This window comes from Bufo bufo, chromosome 3 (assembly GCF_905171765.1).
Source record: "Bufo bufo chromosome 3, aBufBuf1.1, whole genome shotgun sequence".
Lineage (NCBI taxonomy): Eukaryota > Metazoa > Chordata > Amphibia > Anura > Bufonidae > Bufo > Bufo bufo.
In genome coordinates, this window is record NC_053391.1 from 178,809,060 (window position 1) to 178,831,880 (window position 22,821).

Here is a 22,821-nt window from a genome sequence, read left to right on the forward strand (position 1 = left end):
CTGCTGCCAAATGACACTATTGTTCAGAACAAGCCATTGTTTCTTCTGATATTAACACTTGTGTATGCATAAGTGGGCTGACATCTGCCTCCATTAAGGCAAATATTTTTTGGAGTGCTTGTGGAGAACTAGACACAGTTTTTTTTCTCAATAACAATGTGTGCTTAAAGAGGACCATTCACCGTTTTTTTTTGTTAAACTAAGTTCCTTTACAAGTGGGGTACACTCCGCTAATGCTGCTATAACTTTTCTTTTTTTCAAACTCCCCTTGGCTGCCCCACTGTAACCCTGTTCTGTTTTCACACCCTGTACTAATAGCATCGGTACAGGGAGATGAGACGCCAGCGCTTCTCAGTAGGCGTTTCCTTCTCCCTGGTTGTGGCACAGAAGGAGACGCCCACTGAGAAGCACTGGCGTCTCCTCCTCCCTGTACCAATGCTGGTGGTGGATTTGCCAAAGTTATGAAGAGGCGCAGGCTTCCTTGCTGGCTTACATTAAGACCATTTTCTACAGGGGTAGAAAATTATGAATGAGACGATCCTGTCGGCCCGTCTTCTTCCCCGCCCACTCTTTTATACCTGGCGTGAGCGGGGAAAAGTCACTGATTACAGCACAACTAACTGAGCCACAATCTAAGCTAGAAATACATTTACTATAGGTGTATTACTGGATAATAAATGACCCCCTATATCCTTATCATATAGAAAAAAAATTTTTTTTTAGAAAGCTAATAAATATTGCTTTTTTTTTATAATCATATATTGTGCCTGTGAATAAACCACTAATAGGTTTTCGTAAAAAAAACACTATTCTCAATATAGTAAGGCCTTTTTATTTTTATTATATGATTATTTATTATAGTATAGCCTTTTAATATGGTTTTAAATAAAACAGAAAAAAAAGAGCAGAAACGCATCACTATATTGTATCCATGTGACAATAAAAGAAATTAGATTCTACTACCAAGTGAGTGCCCGTCCTTCTCTAAAGATTATTCTGCGGGATGCCTCACCTTGACACTTGCACCATGCCATTCACAGAGTGTCAACTGAGCTTGAAAAACTAAATCTAAAGGGATTCTGTCAGCTCCAAAACACCCCTCAAACTAATACAAGCAGTGTATAGTGTACTGTACATGATTCCGTCTGATTATGTAATTTTTATCTTCATACTCACATTCTGATGGTGTGCTCCTACAAAACAGTAGTAAAATCCTTCTTGAGTCATCTCAATGCATTTTACTGCTGGTTTGTAGGAGCACACCATCAGAATGTGAGTGAGTATAAGCATAAGATTTAAATGATTGAACTCAGCGTCATTGACACTATACACTGCCTAATCTTGAGGATGTTTCAGAGCTGAGAGGTTGCCTCCTAAGCCCTAACCTTTCCTGGCAGCCATATTCTATATTATTCCAAGTATGTTTTCCTTTAATTCTATATTGCTTTTTTTTTTTTTTATGACGTCAATGGTAGGAATATAACTTTCCATAAACCGTCAGTAGCAGTGTGAATAAATAGTCATCCTTGGGATTCATGCCTGGACATGCCGGTGATCCGCATGTGCAGTGATGCACACAAAACACTGGAGACCTGATGACTGCCAAGCAAACAGGGGTCCATAGGGGGGGACAAATAGAAAAAGAAACTAAAAAATCTAGATACATTTTTTTCATAATTTATTTAGCAATAAACTTACCCCTGTGACAGCCCCTCCTAAAATTATCAAAGCCATCTAAGTGTACCTCAGAGTTCTCTGTACTCCTAATGCCATGCACATATTTAAAAGAAAAGTACTTAAAGGGGTTTTCCAGTTTATCTTTATTGCTCCTATCTCCCGTTCTCTGCTGTGGTCACATGACCATGTCCATGCAGCTCTTTCTTATTTCCTGTGATGTGATGTCCATGGGCGTGTCACAGCAGCAACAGGGGCAGTTATAGGGGAGTGTCTATGAAACTAGCTGCGTGGGAGGAGCTATAAACAAGCTGGGCGTGGTTAGGGGCCATGCTGGAGCTGTGGCAGAGGAAGGAGAAGTGCATCATGGGTTTGGTTGGATACAGCAAGAGGAAGTGCTACATACAGGATGTAAAGAGACCAGACTAATTAGTTTACATGGTAAAAATTGGTCCAAATTGAAAAAAAAAGCATGTGAAAGATGTACATGAGGTAATCAACTACATGATCATACCTGTTGGAAACCATACTAATTGCAGAAAACCCCTTTAAGACACACGTGTTTATAAATGGCTATAGGTGTCAATAAACACCATGCTAACTTACATGTTCTGTTACACTTTAAGCCGTGTATTATATTGTACAGGCGAAACTCGAAAAATTAGAATATCCTGCAAAGTTCATTTATTACAGTAATGCAACTTAAAAGGCTAAAATAACATAGGAGATAGACTCATTACATGCAAAGCGAGATATTTCAAGCCTTTATTTGTTATAATTTGGATGATTATGGCTTACAGCTTATGAAACCCCAAAGTCACAATTTTGAGGTACCCTTTGCTCAGGGGGTATGGATTAATTAGCTGACTAGAGTGTGACACTTTGAGCCTAGAATATTGAACCTTTTCACAAAATTCTAATTTTAAGCTGCATTAATGCAATTCCTTTTAATTTGCATTACTGAAATAAATGGACTTTTGCACGATATTCTAATTTTTCGAGTTTCACCTGTAATTATTGTTAAAAAAGAGTAGCTTTCTAGATAGAAGACAGCAAGATGGGTAGGGATTAGTAAAATAAAAAAAATTGAAAAATATAGTGTTGCAGGCTATGATCTGTAAAATAACTATAACTAGCCGTTTTATATTCTACTTTGCATCAAAAAACCATACACCATATCATCCAAAACCCATCACAGACATGGCCGCAGATGACCAGTCTATTGCATTACAACAGACAACAGTTCTCATATGAAGGCTCAGCCAACGAGATATTAGCCCTCATCTATTAATAAATGAAAAAAGAAATATAAAACACCAAAATTTGCATTCTTAAAGTCAAGTAAATCCGCTTACAGGTGGACAAAAGTCCAACAAGGAGTAATACACAGTCCACAAGTCTTGGACATAATATTTGACTTGTATATATGGTGTACAGGGCCAAAAGCAGATGGAGCAGATTCAAAGCATACAAATAGCAAATCACGAGCACAAATGTTTTTCCCCCCAAAAGGCTGTATATAAGAGGAAATGAAGGTAGTAATCCTCTCCCTGAGTCCACAGATGTGCAATGCCCAAAACTGATCTGCAATGAACAGTCTGCGAGGTGTAGTCCTAGATCAGATCTCAGAAGTGTGCCATAAGCAATAAATCCAGACCACAGGCAGTAAAGTCCAAATCTATTAGCGGGTGTTACCTTTACTGACTTTGATTGACTGGGCCAGACATGATGATATTTTCACTGCAAGGTCCTGTCAATCAAAGTGGAGATGCAGAGAGAGCAGAGCCTCTAGGTGGAACGGCATCGCCCCCTTTGCCCCTAGAGTCTCATTTGCATATATTAAAACATCATTTTTCTCAGCAGTGCGGGCACATATGAACATGGGACCAACACAGATGCCTTCAGCTGCCAAGCGCACATGCAACAGGTCAGCCAGCTTCATAGGTACAAATCTGCTGACAGATGCCCTTTAAAATTTAGTTACAACTTCAATTTACCTAATTCCCTATTTTAATCCTACCCATCCTTAATAATGTACCATTTCAGTAGTAGCTTTGAATTGATTGAACAATTAAGACTCGTACAATGCGTCTTCCAGATTGGTTTCCTTTAAATTAGTTGTGGGCAGCAAAAAAATCTAAGATGTCAAGAATGAACACGTTACACGCCCAAGGGAGGTATTTGTTTTAATGAAACTGGCACAGCTACTTTAAAGTAAGTGTAATTTACAATGGCAGTGTTTATTATAGAGACAGACAAGCGCCGTTAATGCCTCTGCAATTAAAAAATCTCTCATTTGTGTAAGCATGTAAGCCTGTTTCCCTTGAGGAATGGGGTAATAAAATAAGACACCAATAGGTCACATCCTTTTGCAAGGAAAATACTCTGAAACTTGGAGGCCAGTAAATAGTGTGTATATGTAGAAGGCAGTTTATGCTATTATATATGGATTAGTATTCAGTACATTGAGTGCAACATTAATAATATAACCAAGATTTACTCATTTGTTGGCACCTGTATTCTGTCTAAAAATGTGTGCAAATTAGTGCAACTAGTGTTTCTACAACTTTTTCCTGCTTGCTGATGACGTTTACACTGCCTGCTCCTGTCAATCAAAGTGCAGAGGGCACGGCAGGTGCAGAGAGAGCTGAGCCCAAGTGCACATGCAACAGGTCAGCCAGTTTCATAGGTACAAATCTGCTGACAGATGCCCTTTGAATTACATTTTTTAGAATCCCACACAATCCCTTCCCTTTAAACCTTAGTCCCTCCAGCGCAAATATTAATGACGGTAGCAGAAAGGATGCATTCACAGTACACAATTATACAATATTGTGAATTTTTTATATATCGTCCCTACGCGTTTCGCCTGGATGGTGTCAGGCATTGGAATAGCAACTTGACATCAGGTTTTGTTTTTCTTTTCGATTATTATTCTTTTCTATGATTATAAGGGTGTATTGGCTTTTAACATTATATTATTAAAGGTTATGTTTTAGAAAAGTGGTGCTTCTGTGAATCCTATTCAAATGACCACATTCTACTATAAATCCCCTGAACAGGGTTATGTTCAATCTGTGAGTTTATCATGTTATATTCCTATCAATTATTAGCCACTCCAAAGAAAATAGATCAAATATCTGCGTTTTAGCAATGTGTCTATATTGTGTAAGTCGTGTGTAATCTTCCCTTACAATCTTTACTGAATACTAACTTCTAGTGGCAGAAGCACTTTACAGATTCAATGCCTTACAGACAATGCTGAACTTTACCCGCTGCAAAAATAGCTGGGAGTGTAGCAGCAACTAAGTAATGAAGACCACATCACAGGAGAATTTCATTACATGACGCACCAAGGTCACAGCGGACCGGTCACTTGAATACGTGTAATCCTGGAAGAATACTGTGTGGGCCACTGACATGACGCTTAACTCTTTAATATTTTTCTGTGTGACCCAACCAAATGTTACAATGCTGCAAGCGAGTACAAGCGCTCGGCTACCTCTGGCAGTCCCGTAGGGTTGATGTGTCTGTTCTAGTGATCGGTCAGGACGCTAGTTATCTGATCCCTGCTGGTCAGACATTTATCCTCTGTCCTGTGGATAGGGGATACGTTGTCATTGGACAACCCCTTTATCACCGTGAGAGAAATTAAGAATAATAGTAAAGAAGATGTGTTTGCTTATTTGAAAGACATTTTTTAAATTGCCACAAATAGCAGAAAGTTCTATATTCTGTACAATATTTTAGATTAGTTAAAAATTGGCTCTTATTACATACGGTACAATGATAGAACACTAAAACAAAAAACTTTTTTAATAAAAAAAAATACAGATACACACACAATGTTGGAAAGGTCTATAATGATTCATCAGAACGGCTCTGAAAGGAAGCACTTTCTTTGAGGATTGTGACCAAATTGACAAATTTCAGCCTGCTTGGACACACTCTATAATCTACAGTCATGATGTTCTCCAGGCACATCAGATTGTTCGGTTCACTAACAGTGTTGGGCGCGAATATTTGAATAGCGAATATTAATCGCGAATATCGGCACTTCGAGAATGCGCGAATATTTAAAATATAGTGATATATATATTCGTAATTTTGAATATTCTAGATTTTTTCTTCATCAGTAACCTCCCTTCTTGCTAATGGGCCAATGAGAAGGCTGCAATTGTCTGAGCTTAGCAACTTCCCTAGCAAACAATAGGAAAGTTGCCTACCCCTTACTATATAAGAAACTCCCCAGTAGCCCTTGTATGCAGTATTTTGCAGATCTGAGAGAGACAGCAGTGCCATTGCTGTGCTCTCTGCTTTCCTGTGTCATTACATTAGTTAGTTAGTTTATATATAATGCAGATAGTTAGTGGGAGATAGTCAGTGTAGGTTAGATAGTGATATAGTGTAGCTGAGGTTCTGCTGTTCATACATACATGCTACATACATAGTGCTGTGATGTCACAAGTTCACAACAATACTGCACCAATCACTAATAAGTAGTCAGACTGTTAAAATGTGAAGTTGCACATATTGCGCTAAAATATTCGCATCCTTAGTGCCGATTTTGCAATTGTGATCATATTGGAGCACTCTATCTGCTTATAGAGCTATTGCAATGTTCTGCCGTGCCAACTATTTTCTCCAGCCTCCGGAAACTTCTAGCAGCTTGAAATATGTAGCTATAGTGACCCACGCCTGCATTTCACGCGCATTACATTGCCGATTTTTTGCAAATATATGATGAATATTCTACCAAATATTAACAAAATATTTCGAATTCGAATATTGCCCCCGCCGCTCATCACTATGCACTTCCAGCAGAGAGGGTGCTGATGTGGACCAATGCTGGGGAATAAAAGCGGATTTGAGGAAACTGTGAGGAAATAGAACACCAGCTTTTGGCAGTCAAATCAGAACCTGGAATAGTTGAAAGCACAATTTAAACACTTATATGATCTCTCTGTGCATTTCTCAAATACATTACCTGATTTTATTTTTGATAAATGAGTAGTCCCTTGACATGTTGAGGACTGTGCCTTCAGCAGAGGTACATCTCCAGAAGCAGTCCGACACTCTGGCTAAGAATACATTCCGCAGTTGCTGCATGTGACCAAAACCTCTCTCACCTGCGGTGGCCAATAGCAGCACAATTCTGAAAGTAATACACAAAATCATGTGGCCATTGGATTTTTTGAGGCATATCACAGTCGTTCCATCTTGCAGGTCGCAACATGGCCAAATTCATTAGGTGCGTAGTAGGCAGCACTACACTGTGATCTTTGCCATGCGACATATGCCACAGACAAGGTTGAGACACGCCTAAAGAATATCACTCAGGATGCATGTCACCACTAGGTAATTCGGTGGAGCTTACGGAATACACACTTATTGAGGTAGATGTACTAAGATACCAGTTTTAGGCTAAGGTCTGTTGGCACGAAATGCACAAAGGGACACGCTCTTAATACATGTGAAGACTCTTCTGGCATGGTGTGCTCCAGAAACTCAAATCTATGCCAGCTATAATAGTAAATCTGATTGGCTGTGGGAGGCCACACTCTCCCACTAAACCCCACCAACTTCTCTCACCAATTTTTGCATCTTTTTATATTTTAAAATAAATCTGCCCAGTTGAGTTTAATATGGGGTGACAACAGGCCATCGGTTTATCATTTAATTCTATTACTATGTGGGGAAAAAGTGATTTGGATGGGTTTTAGAGCTCTTTTAAAAAATGGACCTCCGGCCTCTATAAAGATAGATTTCAAAATTAATCAGAGCACAATTTTGGACTTATTCAAATGTAAAAAAGCTAAAAACATCAGTACAAATCAATAATTATGGAATCTGTGTCACTGATGGATTCATGCCGGTAGTGGTGCTGTAGAAAGTCACTTCATTAGTTTTAACAGGCAACTTACAATTTTAACCATAATTCAGAGCAATGTCTTAGAGCAAGATCTGCATGGAGTACTCTTACCATACTTGCATAGGTTACTCACAACACTCAAAAAAATCTATAATGAAAGGATAATTGGTTTCCTATAGAGATGAGTGGTTCTTAAAAATTTTAATCAGCTGCTTTGCCGAATTTTAAAAAAAAATTTGCTTAGTGATTTTTTTGCAAGTAGTGGGTGCAACCCCTCAGATGCAGTGTTCATCGCTGATCACGGCATCTGAGATCAATATTAAAGCATTTTAGGGGTTGCTTATTGAAAAAAAAATTCATTGTACTGTGCACCTAGCCTTTCTGCTGCCTGAGGCAAAAATTGAAACAGCACCGCCCATACCAAATTCTCAACCTAGCCCCTTCCCTCCTAACATTACATATATCACTGCAGAACATACAGGGTATTACAGCGCCTCCATACCTCTGACGTCTCCTGTGATGTAGATGTTCTCTTTCCTCATCTTCTCCATTCAGTACAGACCGCCATGATGATTTCTTTCAGCCATCTCTTGTCTCTGCAGTTTGACAAAACATCCTAGTTTACTACTTTTCCATCATCCTCTCATCTTCTGGACAAATCATCCTAGCACCCCCAATACTGTGCTGCTGTGCTCCCCAATACTATACTGCAGAAACAGATAAACCCAGGGTGCCCCCATGGTAATAGTGTTTCCAAAAGTCCCAACTATTAATTCCCTGCCAGAGCACACCTCTCCCCTACCCCGCAGCACATCCATCTGTATCGCTGTCCTGAGGATGGTAATACAGATAAATATAGAGATAAGCAGCAGCCAGACAGCTCTGGCACTGCTGATCTCCTGTTGAAATAAAAGATCACAGGAGAGGTTAAGACAATCCAACCTGCTCCAATGCTTGCTTATGTCAGTGGGAGATGTCATTGGAAGGTCAGACTGTGGATATATAAACTACAGAACATAGATAAATATAGAGTAGAGGGCTAGTGAACCTGTCACATTCAAAATGCAATGCTATCTATAGGCTATATCAATAGGCAGCATGTTATAGAGTAGGAGGAGGCGGGCAGATTGATATATACTATAGTTTCATGAGTAAAGTTTCAGTGTAGGTCTGCAGCTATCAATTATTTTTGTAATCAAGTCTTCTACCAATTAATCGAGAATTCTAATAAGAAAAATCTAACTAAAAGACCGTTTCCCTTTATAAAATCTCATCAGACCCCCATGCCATCAGCTTCCCCCCCATGCCATCAGCTGCCTCCCCAGTGCCACCTCCCCAGTGCCACCAGTGCTATCATGTTCCCTCCCAGTGCCATCAGGTTCCCCCCCCCCCCCAGAGCTATCAGCTCCCCCCACCCCATGCCATCAGGCTCTCCTCCCAGTGCCATCAGATTCCCCCCCAGTATCATCAGCTTCCCTTCCCCCAGTGTCATCACCCACCCCACCCCCAGTTCCAACATGCTGCCTGCAGATTGCAATGCATTTTCATAATGACAGTTTTGCTTATAGTAACAGAACATACTAACTTTTAAATAAAGCCAAGACATGCCTCCCCCATCCCTACCACTGTCCTGATTATCTTGTGTTTGAAGGGGTTGTCTCACCTAGAACTAGGATATGCCAGCAATGTCACATAGGTGCGGGCCCCAGAGGCTCCCAATCTCTAGAACAAAGCTCTCAAAGAGAATAAGAGTGCACTGCGCATGCACAGCCACCCACCATTAATTTCTATGGGAGCGCCAGAAATCGCCGAACAATGGCTTTACAATTTACAGCAATTTCCATAAAAGTGGACGGAGCGGTGGCCGCGCTTGCGCAGTGCACTCTTGTTTTCTTTGGGAGCATTCTAAAGATTCATGCACCCAGAGTTGGGATCCACATCTATCTGGCATATCCTAGCAATATGTTACCAATGTTCCAGGTGAGATAACCCCTTTAAGCAACTTTCTCCATACAATGAGACATTACGTAGCTCTGGTGCAAATCATACTGCATGATGTGAAGCCCCTCGTATTTCAGACTGCACCATATGAATTTTTGGAAGGAGGCTTTAAATGGATGATATCAGATAAAACATGTAGACACACAATGTAAGATCTTCAGTCTGAGGCAGATGTGTAAATGAACAGCTTTCCAAAAAGCCTTATTGCTAATGATGTGACGATCAAACAATCTGTCTTTCAGAGACCTTGAGAGGCAGCGCTCGTGTCGTCTGCCCAGGGATCACTTCACGTCTTGGCTTTCACATTAAATAAATCATGACAAGTTTTACACAGCACTTCAATATTATTTTATTTTTTCAAAATGTACATATGGGACATGTATAGAGTACATAGCGTGTCTATTTCAGTAACTACTTGCATTCCTCATTTAATAATTTGAGAGCATCTATTCTTATGACTCTATGATGTGTTTTTACTGTATTATTCCTGCTAGAAGTTATGAGTGAATTGCTAGCAATTTTGCAGTGAAGGTCCAGATGGGTGTTACCAGTTGGGGGCTGGGGGTGTCCCTGCACAGTCTGACACTGTCCACTTCAGATTGTGCAGGGACAAACCCCCAACCGGTAACCCCCACCCCGACCTTCATGGCAAACAGCTAGTAATTCATCCATAACTTTTAACAGGAATAATAAAGGAATGGGGCATCACAGTGTCATAAGAATAGGTGTCAGGAGGTAGTGATCAGCAAACTGGTTCAACCATCTACATAACTCATATTCATTCCAATCTCTATCTCCGTACGTGTATCAAAATGTATTGCCTCCGATGAGGCTCTTTCAATATGGCCACTGTTAAAGCGAGACTTGTGTAGTCTTGTGCATGCGCTGTTTTTGTGAGTAGCGGAGCATGCATTAATGTATAACATAACGAACCCGAGCCCAAATTTGTGGCGCGCACATCAATCATTAATGAATCTGGGTTCGGATTTGTTATGTAATACATTAATGCATGCTCCGCTGCACACAGTAATGCATATGCACGAGACTACAGAAGTCTTGTGTTAACAGAGGCCATATTGAAAGAGCCTCATTGATGCAATACATTTTAATGCACGTACGGAGATGGGGATCAGAATGAATGAGTTATGTAAATGAACAAACTGGGTTTGTACAAAGCAGGACGAACTGGTTCGCTAATTCTCATTCAAGGGGTTTTAAATATTGATGCGCTATTCTCAGCTGCGTGAACAGGCCTCTTCCTAGACCCGTGACGTCAAGTCTATCCGTCATCTGGCCTCTGTGCAGCTCAGTCTTAGGCCTCTTGGACACGACCGTAAGCCCTCCGAGACATACGGTCCGTGAGCGGGCCATATGTCCCAGAGCGGCATTGATCGTGCGCAAGGGAGCACACAGCATCATAGATGACAATGATGCTTTGCACATCGGGCTGCCCGCGGGACTATTGTCCCGCACTCATATGATCTTATGAGTGCGGGACAATAGTCCAGCGGGCAGCCTGACGTGCACAGCATCATGATGCTGTGCACTCCCGTGCGCATGATCAATGCGGCTCCGGGACCGTATGTCTGCATGTGCAATAGGCCTTATTGTAGTCTAGTAAATGGGATTGAGCTGCTATACCAAGTATAGTATATTCTAAAGAGGCCGCATCTCTTATTCTCGCAAATTCCAGAAAACTCCTTTAAAGAGGAACTCTCTTGAATTGTCTGTTTTAGTAAATACTTGTATTCCCCGTAACAAAGCAATTCTGAAGCCTGTTTTCTTATAACTCTGTGCTGGGTCGCACCTCCTAATTTTTTCTGTTAGAACTTTGTTAAAAAATTGACAACTGGGTGCCATTAATGCCAGTTCTTAGAGTCTGACTCTGTTAGCACTGATTGCACATTGTCAGACTGTGTAGGGACATACCCACAACTGATAATACCCAGTTTTCAATTTAAAAAAAATGTTTGTAGGAGGAATATCAGAGGGACGGCACATAAGAAAAACAAAAGTGTCGATTTAAAGAGAACACAAGTATTTAATTTAAAACAAACAGTCTTGAGGCGTGACATCCTCGTACCAAGACAAGTAGACTTTCTGATGACTTAGGCCTCATTCACACGTCAGTGATTCATTCATGAAGAGTCTGTGAAAGAAGAGCATGCACACTGCCGGCACATGTGAATGCACCCATAACTAAGTAAGGTTCCATGCACACGTGATGTCTTTCAGTCGCCAAACAAAGGATCTGCAAAACACGGATACCTTCCACGTGCAGTGACCATTCTCGTCAACAATACGGATAAAAAACGGACCTGATCTATAATTTGTGGAATGGCCACAAGGATCCGCAAAAAATAAAGACGGGATCTGCAAATGCGGATAGCACACAGATGAAAAATACAGTCGTGCGCATGAGGCCGTAATCCCGCCATGAGAAATATTACCACTTTTTACTGCTAGTTTTGATACATCAGATCCAATGGGGGAAATTTATTTTTCCTAAAGAAAATCTGGCTTAATTGCCCATAGCAACCAATCAGATTCCACCTTTCATTTTTCAGAGCTCCTGTGGAAAGTGAAAGGTGGAATCTGATTGGTTGTTATCGGCAACTAAGCCAGTTCTCCTTTACACCAGTTTGATATATCTCCCCCAGTGATTATACTGTACATGTAGAGTTACAGGAAATGGTCGGCTATGAAAGGCAGCAGGGGTAATGGCCACAGCACCCAAATTACAATTCCTGTGAAGAATTTGGCTGCTAGCGTTTCTACATGACATATATTACTGAAATGAGGGACCTGCCCACTTCTAATAAGACAATCCACATAAAAGTGCTTTACATTGGACAGAAATACTTGATGCTAAATGCAGTCATTTCAGCCCTGCCTTGGTAAATGATATACGCACACGTACTTGCGCTGGGCATGTGCCTCCCGGCATTATCAGGTGGCACTTATAAAGCCACCACATCTCCTGTCTTACGATTTGCAGTTGGAATGACCCCGGCGTGTCTTGTGGCTGTGCTGCCGTCAGGAGCTCTGGTTATACAGCATTAAATATTAACCATGTAGTATTAATAATGAAGGATGACAGCTCCTTAATAAGGCAGTCCAAGGTTGTCTTTTGCCTTCTGCGTTCTCTCCTGCAGACAGTGCACATTCAGGGCAGATTGGTGCAATCTTCTAGCCCAGTCCAAAAAAAAAAAAGAAAAATCAGGGTTCTTTATTCCTTAATGCCATTGATGGCATAGAGAATAATACTGTGGTGTCATCAGCAGAATCCGAATCCTCTTCATCTATCTGAGTCATGTACCGCACACTAGCCGGGTGATATTCTGTGATCTTTGTGCGGTCGCAGAGCCTTGACTGGAAAGCCACCTGGAAAAATAACATTTTATTAGTCACACAATGCAGCTGGAAACCGGACATTTTTTATGTGATTATGGAATTGGCCATAAAAAAAACTAAATTATCCTCTCTTGTGACTTATTTAAACTTCAGTGTAAACCATACTGTATATGGCGCTTGTATGATTTGTTGCAAGTCAGTGACTGTGAAATTCTCCTGGCTGGGACACAATATTACACCATCTACAGTAATAGGGAAGGCAACCACTTAATAAATATGTCCAAACAGTACTCAACCAACCGCTGCCACAAGCGCACTGCTCATGGGCAACTTGTGTCAGGGCTATAGGTGCCACCTGATCTTCCATCTGTCAGTGTCCTCCAGGTAGACATAGTTGCTTTTTATGTAAATTGCACAAAATTTTGCAAAAAGTTACAAATTGCGTAAAAGATTTCCCCTTTTGACAATGTGCTCATCAAATGTTGAAAAAGTGCCCATGTTGTAAAAATTTTAGGCAGATTTATAATACTTAAGTCAGAAAATGGTGCAAATGTTGGCACAAAGCTACACTTGCTCACAGCTGGCATGGATTTCATTTTTTGGCTTTAGTACAATCCAAAATGTAGAAATCTGTTACTTTTTTATTTTTATTTTACACTGGTCAGTCTTAATAAATCTGCCCTAAAATATGTTGAATATGAGTCTTTATGAGTTTTTGGTTTAAAAAAAACAGTTTGCTCTGGATATGACTTTTTCTGGTGTTAATTCTCTCTCTTTTTGTTTGTGATTGTTTGGTAGTCAGTAGGAGAATTTCAGGTCTACACACATAGAGAGTAAGACAAATTTACAAAAGGGGTTTTCCAGTACTTAGACATTGATGATTTATCTTACTCCTAGAGGCTCAGCTCTCTCTGCAATTGCCATGTCCTCTGCACTTTGATTGACAGAGCCAAGCAGGGTAAATATTATTTCATCTTCCCCTGTCAATCAAAGTGTAGATGGGGCAGCAGTTGCAGAGAAAGCAGAGCCTCTAGGTGTAATAGTAACTCCCCCTTTGCTCCTAGAGGCTTATTTACATACATTAAAACATAATTTTTCTCGGCAATGTGGGCACATATGAACATGGGACCAACACAGATGTTTTCAGCTGCCAAGCACATTAACAGGTCAGCCAGTTTCATAGGTACAAATCTGCTGACAGCTGCCCTTTAAGGTAAATAATTTATGAGTGAAATGAAGGATAAGGATGATGTATTATGTTGAAATGCAATAAAAAAAAAAGTAAAAAAAAATCCATAATCCAACAAACACAATGACATCACATTTAACCCCTTTACTACCGAGCCACTTTTCACCTTAAATCCCAGGCCGATTTTTGCAAATCTGACATGTGTCACTTTATGTGGTAAAAACTTTAAAACACTTTTATTTATTCAGGCAATTCTGAGAATGTTTTCTCATCACATATTGTACTTTATGATAGTGGTAAAATTGAGTAAAAAAAAATTCATTTTTATTTATAAAAAAAATACCAAATTTACAAAAAATTTTGAAAAATTTCCAAATTTCAATTTCTCTACTTTTATAATAGATAGTAATAACTCCCAAAATAGTTACTAATTCACATTCCCCATATGTCTACATCATGTTTGGATAATTCTGTGAATGCCATTTTATTTTTTGGGGACATTAGAAGGCTTAGAAGCAAATCTTGTAATTTTTCAGAAAATTTCCAAATCCCACTTTTTAAGGACCAGTTCAGGTCTGAAATCACTTTGTGAGGCTTACATAATAGAAACCACCCAAAAATGACCCCATTTTAGAAACCCCTCAAGGTATTCAAAACTGATAAACTTTGTTAACCCTTTAGGTGTTCCACAAGAATTAATGGAAAATGGAGATGAAATTTCAGAATTTTCCTTTTTTGGCAGATTTTCCATTTTAATCATTTTTTTTCCACTAACAAAACAAGAGTTAACAACCAAACAAAACTCAATATTTATTGCCCTGATTCTGTAGTTTACAGAAACACCCCATATGTGGTCGTAAACTGCTGTACAGGCAGACGGCATTGTGCAGAAGGAAAGGAACGCCATATGGTTTTTGGAAAGCAGATTTCACTGGGACAATTTTAAGCTGCCATGTCACATTTGAAGACCACTGGATGTACCCCTAGAGTAGAAACTCCCAAAAAGTGACCCTATTTTAGAAAATACAACCCTCAAGGTATTCAAAACTGATTTTAAAAACTTTGTTAACCCTTTAGGTGTTTCACAAGAATTATTGGAAAATGGAGATGAAATTTCAGAATTTAACTTTTTGGGCAGATTTTCCATTTTAATAAATTTTTTCCACTAACAAAGCAAAGGTTAACAGCCAAACAAAACTCAATATTTATTGCCCTGATTCTGTAGTTTACAGGAACACCCCATATGTGGTCATAAACTTCTGTACAGGCAGACGGCATTGCGCAGAAAGAAAAGGAACACCATATGGTTTTTGTAAAGCAGATTTCACTGGGATAATTTTAGGTTGTCATGTCACATTTGTAGACCCCCTGATGCACCCCTAGAGTAGAAACTCCAAAAAAGTGACATTTTGTAAGCTACGGGATAAGGTGGCAGTTTTGTTGGTACTTTTTTAGGGTACATATGATTTTTTATTGCTCTATATTACACTTTTTGTGAGGCAAGGTAACAGAAAATAGATGTTTTGGCACCGTTTTTATTTTTTGTTATTTACAGTGTTTATCTGACAGGTTAGATCATGTGCTATTTTTATAGAGCAGGTTGTTACAGACGCAACAATACCAAATATGACTACTTTTTTTGGTTGTTTGTTTCAGTTTTACATAATAAAGCATTTTTGAAAAAAAAAATATTTTTTAGTGTCTCCATATTCTGAAAGCCATAGTTTTTTTTTTGGGCGACTACCTTATGTAGGGGCTCATTTTTTGCCGGATGAGATGACGGTCTGATTGGTACTATTTTAGGGTGCATATGACTTTTTTATCGCTTGCTATTGCACTTTTTGTTATGTAGAGTAACAAAAAATAGCTTTTTTTACACTTTTTTTTTTACGGTGTTCACCTGAGGGGTTAGTTCATGTGATATTTTTATACAGCAGGTTCTTACGGACACGGCGATACCTAATATGTATACTTTTTTTATTTACTGTATTTTTCGCCCTATAAGACGCACCGGCCCATAAGACGCACCTAGGTTTTTGATGAGGAAAATAAGAAAAAAAAAAATTGGAACCAAAAGGTGTGCCTTTGGTGGGCTTTGAACTAATGGTAGCCTGTGAATGACACTATTATGGAGGATCTGTGGATGGCACTATTATGGGGGATCTGTGGATGGCACTGTTATGGGGGATCTGTGGATCGCACTGTTATGGGGGATCTGTGGATGGCACTGTTATGGGGGATCTGTGGATGGCACTGTTATGGGGGATCTGTGGATGGCACTGTTATGGGGGATCTGTGAATGGCACTGTTATGGGGGATCTGTGAATGGCACTGTTATGGGGGATCTGTGGATGGCACTGTTATGAGGGTCTGTGGATGGCACTGTTATGGGGGTCTGTGGATGGCACTGTTATGGGGGTCTGTGGATGGCACTGTTATGGGGGTCTGTGGATGGCACTGTTATGGGGCAACTGTGGATGGCATGACACTGCTATGGGGGGATCTGTGGATGACAGATAAATAGCATCTTATGCTATTTGACATCCACAGATCCCCCCAATAACAGTGTCAGCTACTGTGAATGACCCCCAATACAGGGGCTGGGGCTGGCATCTACACTAGTTTTTAAATGGCAGCGGGGGCCCAGTGCAGTCATTGTATTCTATTGCAACGGGCCCCGCTCACTGTACTAATCGTATCTACGGTAACTGCAGGCAATGTTTAACTATAGATATGTTCGATCCAGCAGCCTGTACTTACAAGCATAGCAGGCAGGAGGCTGGGCGGGCAGGCACTGGCAGCATAACTCACTACGTCACGTGCCTGCGCCGCCTGCTTCATTCATAAAGTGGGCGGAGCAGGCACGTGATGTAGGAAGTTACACTGCTAGTGCCCGCCCGCCCCCCCAACCTCCTGCCTGCTATGCTTGTAAGTACAGGCTGCTGGATCGAACATATCTATAGTTAAACATTGCCTGCAGTTACCGTAGATACGATTAGTACAGTGAGCGGGGCCCAGTGCAATAGAATACAGTGACTGCACCGGGCCCCGCTGCCATTACAAAACTAGAGGCCGGCCCCCAGCCCCTCCTCGCTGATTCACACGCCGGCCACGCTGTGCAGCATGCGGTCGGCGGTGTATCAGTGTGAACAGTACAGCATTCGCCCCATAAGATGCACTGACATTTTCCTCCCACTTTTGGGGGGGGGGGAAAAAAGTGCGTCTTATAGGGCGGAAAATACGGTATGTAAGTTTTACACAATGATATCATTTTTTAAATAAATAAAAAATCATGTTTTAGTGTCTCATAGTCTGAGAGCCATAGTTTTTTCAGTTTTTGGGCGATTGTCTTAGGTAGGGTATCATTTTTGCAGGATGATATGACGGTTTGATCTGCACTTTTTGGGGTGCATATGACTTTTTGATCGCTTGGAATTACACTTTTTGTGATGAAGGTGACAAAAAATTGCTTTTTTGACACCGTTTTTATTTTATTTTTTCACCCGAGGGGTTAGGTCATGTGGTATTTTTTATAGAGCAGGTTGTTACGGACACGGCGATACCTAATACGTCTACTTTTTATTTATTTTTACATTTAACACGATAAAAGCATCTTTGAAACAAAAAAAATAATCATATTTTAGTGTCTCCATAGTCTGAGAGCCATATTTTTTTTTTTTTTTTTTGGGCGATTGTCTTAGATAGGGGATCATTTTTTGCGGGATGAGGTGATGGTTAGATTGGTACTATTTTGGGGTGCATACGTCTTTTTTTATCGCTTGGTGTTGCACTTTTAGTGATGTAAGGTAACAAATTTATTTTTTTACCACAGGTTTTATTTTATTTTTTTGACGGTGTTCACCTGAGGGGTTAGTTCATGTGATATTTTTATAGAGCCAGTCAATATGGATATGGCGATACCCAATATGACTACTTTTCTTTTTTCCCTATTTAAAAAAAAAATAATTTTACTTTATTTTGGGAAAAGGACGCTTTTTTTTACTTGAAACTTTAATTTATTTATTTTTGAAAACTTAATTGTTTTGTTTTTTTTCACTTTATTTTTTGTCCCACCCTGGGACTTTAACTTTTGGGGGTCTGATCCCCTTTACAATGCATTACAATACTTCTGTATTGTAATGCATTGGCTGTAAGTGTATTACCACTGTAATACGCTTACAGCCTGCTTGCCTGTGAGATCCAGGGGGTTGGATCTCACAAGCTCTCCCGGAAGGCAGCCACGGTGCCTAAGGAAGGCATTGGGCTGCCTTTCCTGCCATGGGGTCCCTGTGACACAGCAGCGCGGGGACCCCATGGACAGCACCCGTGAGGATACCGCACATGCCGCGGTCAGCGCTGACCGCGGCCGTGCAAGGGTTAATGCGCCGGCATCGGTGCTTTCACCGATGCCGGAGCATGCAGCAGGGGTCCGGCTATCAGTGACAGTCGGACCCCTGCCTCTGATCGGGCGGGCGCAGCTCCTGCGCTGGGATTTCTGTTCCGCATTCCTGGCAGGTTCCTAAGGTTTAAAATACAGGATATTAGTAGTGTAAAGAGCAGTGTAGTAAATACGGTGATAATTCTGGTAGGGGTATAAACCCATCAGTTTGTGTATATGGGAGAAGACTGGACACAATGGGGCAAATGTAGACCAGGAAGTCACAAGGTGAACCAAATTTATCACAGTGGCACATGCTGTGTAATGTGGTATATCTTGCATGAAGACACTTTCTATTATTTTCATGTAGACACTTTTTATTACTTTCTTTTACTTACACCAGCTGAAGATTGATCTAAATTTACACATTTTCACACAAAAACTGCAGCATTTCATAAAAAAGCCTGCCATATTTCAGGAATCCCCTAAGCAATACAACCTTTTTTAATCATTTTACAAAATTTCTAGTGTTAAAAGTGTGTTAGTGTGTTAAAAGTTGCTGGAGCTGTTAAAAGGAGCTGGTAACTGCAGTACTGATTCGACTGAATGGGAACAACGCTGCAGTTTTAAGTTCTGTGCACTACGCAATGAATGTATCTGTGAAGTTGCAGCACCCATGCCATTCTAAAACAGCTAATCGCTGGGTAATCAGATATTGATGGCCTATCTTGAGGACAGACCATCAATATTAAAATCTGAGACAACCACTTTAATAAATTATGCATGCGGTATGTATGTCATATGTCTGGCTCAATTTCAGGGTGGTAATTATACCACAAACTTAATTGAAAATCTACAGGGTGGGCCATTTATATGGATACACCTTAATAAAATGGGAATGGTTGGTGATATTAACTTTCTGTTTGTGGCACATTAGTATATGTGAGGGGGGAAACTTTTCAAGATGGGTGGTGACCATGGCGGCCATTTTGAAGTCGGCCATTTTGAATCCAACTTTTGTTTTTTCAATAGGAAGAGGGTCATGTGACACATCAAACTTATTGGGAATTTCACAAGAAAAACAATGGTGTGCTTGGTTTTAACGTAACTTTATTCTTTCATGAGTTATTTACAAGTTTCTAACACTTATAAAATGTGTTCAATGTGCTGCCCATTGTGTTGGATTGTCAATGCAACCCTCTTCTCCCACTCTTCACACACTGATAGCAACACCGCAGGAGCAATGCTAGCACAGGCTTCCAGTATCCGTAGTTTCAGGTGCTGCACCATTGATGGTATGGTGTGGTATATGGGGTACAAAGATAGAGGGGCCATTCTTCATCAATGGAAACCTCAAGGCCACTGGATATGCGAAATTGCTACATGATGATGTGTTTCCCTCTTTATGCACTGAAGCTGGCACGTTCCCTGAGTTTTTCCAGCAAGATGGTGCACCACCACATTATGGGTGTCAGGTCCGAGCATTCCTAGATGAACAGTTTCCTGGAAAGTGGATTGGTCGTCGTGGGCCAGTTGAATGGCCCCCAAGGTCTCCCGATCTGACCCCCTTAGACTTTTATCTTTGGGGTCATCTGAAGGCAATTGTCTATGCTGTGAAGATACGAGATGTGCAGAACTTGAAACTACGGATACTGGAAGCCTGTGCTAGCATTTCTCCTGCGGTGTTGATATCAGTGTGTGAAGAGTGGGAGAAGAGGGTTGCATTGACAATCCAACACAATGGGCAGCACATTGAACACATTTTATAAGTGGTCAGAAACTTGTAAATAACTCATGAAAGAATAAAGTTACGTTAAAACCAAGCACACCATTGTTTTTTGTGTGAAATTCCCAATAAGTTTGATGTGTCACATGACCCTCTTCCTATTGAAAAAACTAAAGTTGGATTCAAAATGGCCGCCATGGTAACCACCCATCTTGAAAAGTTTCCCCCCTCACATATACTAATGTGCCACAAACAGGAAGTTAATATCACCAACCATTCCCATTTTATTAAGGTGTATCCATTTAAATGGCCCACCCTGTATATAACAGAAGAAATATGTGTACACACGAACATGTAATTCTACATGTAACTGTACAATGCACTCCCATTTTGTTATGTGCATCAACCTGCACTCAATACCTCATAATGAGAAAGTGAAAATAAAATGTTAGACAATTTTACAAATTTATTAAAAAGGAAAAATAAAAATTTCATTAGGAAATAAGTATTCAGATCCTTAACTATGACACTTGATATTTAGCTCCGGGGGAACTCCCATTCATTTTGATCATCTTTGAGATGTTTCTACACCTTGATTGGAGTCTACCTTTGGCAAATTCAGCTGATTGGACACGATTTGGAAAGACACACCCCTGTCATATATATATATATATATATATATATATATATATAAAAGGTCTGACAGCTAACAAGGCAAATCAGAGCTAAAACCAAGTCATGAGGAAAAAAGTACTGTCTGTAGAGCCCAGAGGCAGGATTGTGTGGAGGCACAGATCTACTGCTCTGAAAGTTCCCAGGAGCAAAGTGGGCTCCATAATTCTTAAATGTAAGAAGTTTGCAACAACCAGGGCTCTTCCTAAAGCTGGATGTCCCTCCAATCTAAGCAATTAAGGGAGAATGGCCTTGGTAACAAAGGTGACCAAAAACCCAATGGTCACTCCGACTGAACTCCAACAATCCTGTGTGCAGATGGGAGAACCTTCCAGAAGGTCAACCATAGTGCAGCAGTTCATCAATCAGGGTTTTATGGCAGAGTGACCAGAAAGAAGCTTCTCCACTGTAAAAGACAAATGAAAGCCACCTGGAGTTTGCAAAAGTACCTAAAGGACTTCAAACTGAGCTGAAGGTTCTCCTTCCAACAAGACGGTGACCCTAAGCACACAGCCAAGACAGCACCGGCTTAAGACAGGGATGCCCAACCTGCAGCCCTCCGGCTGTTGCAAAACTAGAATTCCCAGCATGCCCTGATAGCTGTAGGCTGTCTAGGCATGATGGAATTTGTAGTTTTGCAACCGCTAGAGGGCCGCAGGTTGAGCATTCCTGGCTTAGGGGAAATTGTGAATGTCCTTGAGTGGCCAAGCCAAAGCCCTGACATGAACACAATCGTACATCTCTGGACAGACCTGAAAATGATTGTCCACCGATCCCCATCCAACTTGACAGAGCTTGAGAGGATCTGCAGAGAAGAATGCCAGAAAATCCTCAAATCCAGGTGTGCAATACTTGTGACATCATACCCAAGAAGACTGAAGGCTTTAATAGCTGGCAAAAGCACTTCAACTAAGTGCTGAGTAAAGGGTCTGAATACTTATGTTAATGCAATGTTTCAGTTTTTCCTTTTAAATAAATTAGCATTAACATTTTGCTTTCACTTTGTCATTATGGGGTCACAGAATGATGAGGGAAGTCTCTGTAGACTTTGGAGGTTATTTATTATGACCCCCTATACCAGCTATTGGCTTAAAAAAGTTGCAAGCCTGTGGTTTGCAACTTTTCAAACACCATTGCTCATATCTTTTTCAGAAAAGGAGGAATGGTGAGTAGGATGGGCATGGTATGGATGGGACCATCATCCCTGGCACATTTACTACTGAAATCTATTCCAGTTAGGAGCTGGAGATTTCAGCCTATGCTCTTCGTCATAAATTAAGTGCATCCTCCGGCGGCGTGGTGGATATCAAAGACCGGGGTAAAGGATGGCCTTTGATAAATTACCCCAAATATCTGCACAAGATCTCTGTAACGCCCGTAGGTAGGGACAGACAGACAGTGAGACCTAACCTAGAACCCAGAGCTTTCCCTACCTACTCGCAGTGCAAGTCCTAGGTAGCAAGACCGCAACTGGTCGACAGTCTCTATGCTACTAAGATGCAGAGACAAACACCTAGAGTCAAACAACACAGACAGAATTGTATTTAAATGGGTCACAACCAGGAGGACAACGCAGTACAAAAACAGAGATTGGTCAAAAGACGAGTTGAGGTCAGAACCAGATGGGATGCACAGTACAAATCACCAGCAACCGAGAGTGGTCAATGGACATGCTGAGGTCAAAAACACAAGCAATCCAAATCAGCACAGGAACAAGAACCAGGAACCTAGCTAGTGAGCCCAAACACAAACAAGACTATCACTGGCATTAGTGTATGGCCAGGAAGGGGTTTAAAAAGAATAGCAAGTCCCTGGATCAGCACCTGGTAGATGCACTGTTAGTCAGAAACACAGGAACACAGGAATAGAGCAGCTGAGCAATCAACACACTGCTAATCTTCTCCAGCACATGCAAGGAGAAACAGAGCATTGCATCCTGTTGCTAAACATGCTGT

General features: G+C 40.7%; 1 protein-coding gene across 3 annotated transcripts in view; it reads right to left on the reverse strand.

Moving 5' to 3' along the window:
• Positions 1-12,306: 12,306 nt before the first annotated feature.
• LOC120994900 (G-protein coupled receptor 1-like) overlaps positions 12,307-22,821 on the reverse strand; it is a 653,505-nt gene continuing 642,990 nt past the window's right edge. For 2 of the 3 annotated variants that reach the window (XM_040423783.1, XM_040423781.1), the window contains exon 11: positions 12,307-12,931. In XM_040423783.1, coding sequence (XP_040279717.1) covers positions 12,767-12,931 — 165 coding nt within the window. In that variant the 3' untranslated portion in view covers positions 12,307-12,766. The remainder of the gene's footprint in view (positions 12,932-22,821) is intronic. The other variant, XM_040423782.1, reaches the window with a different exon arrangement.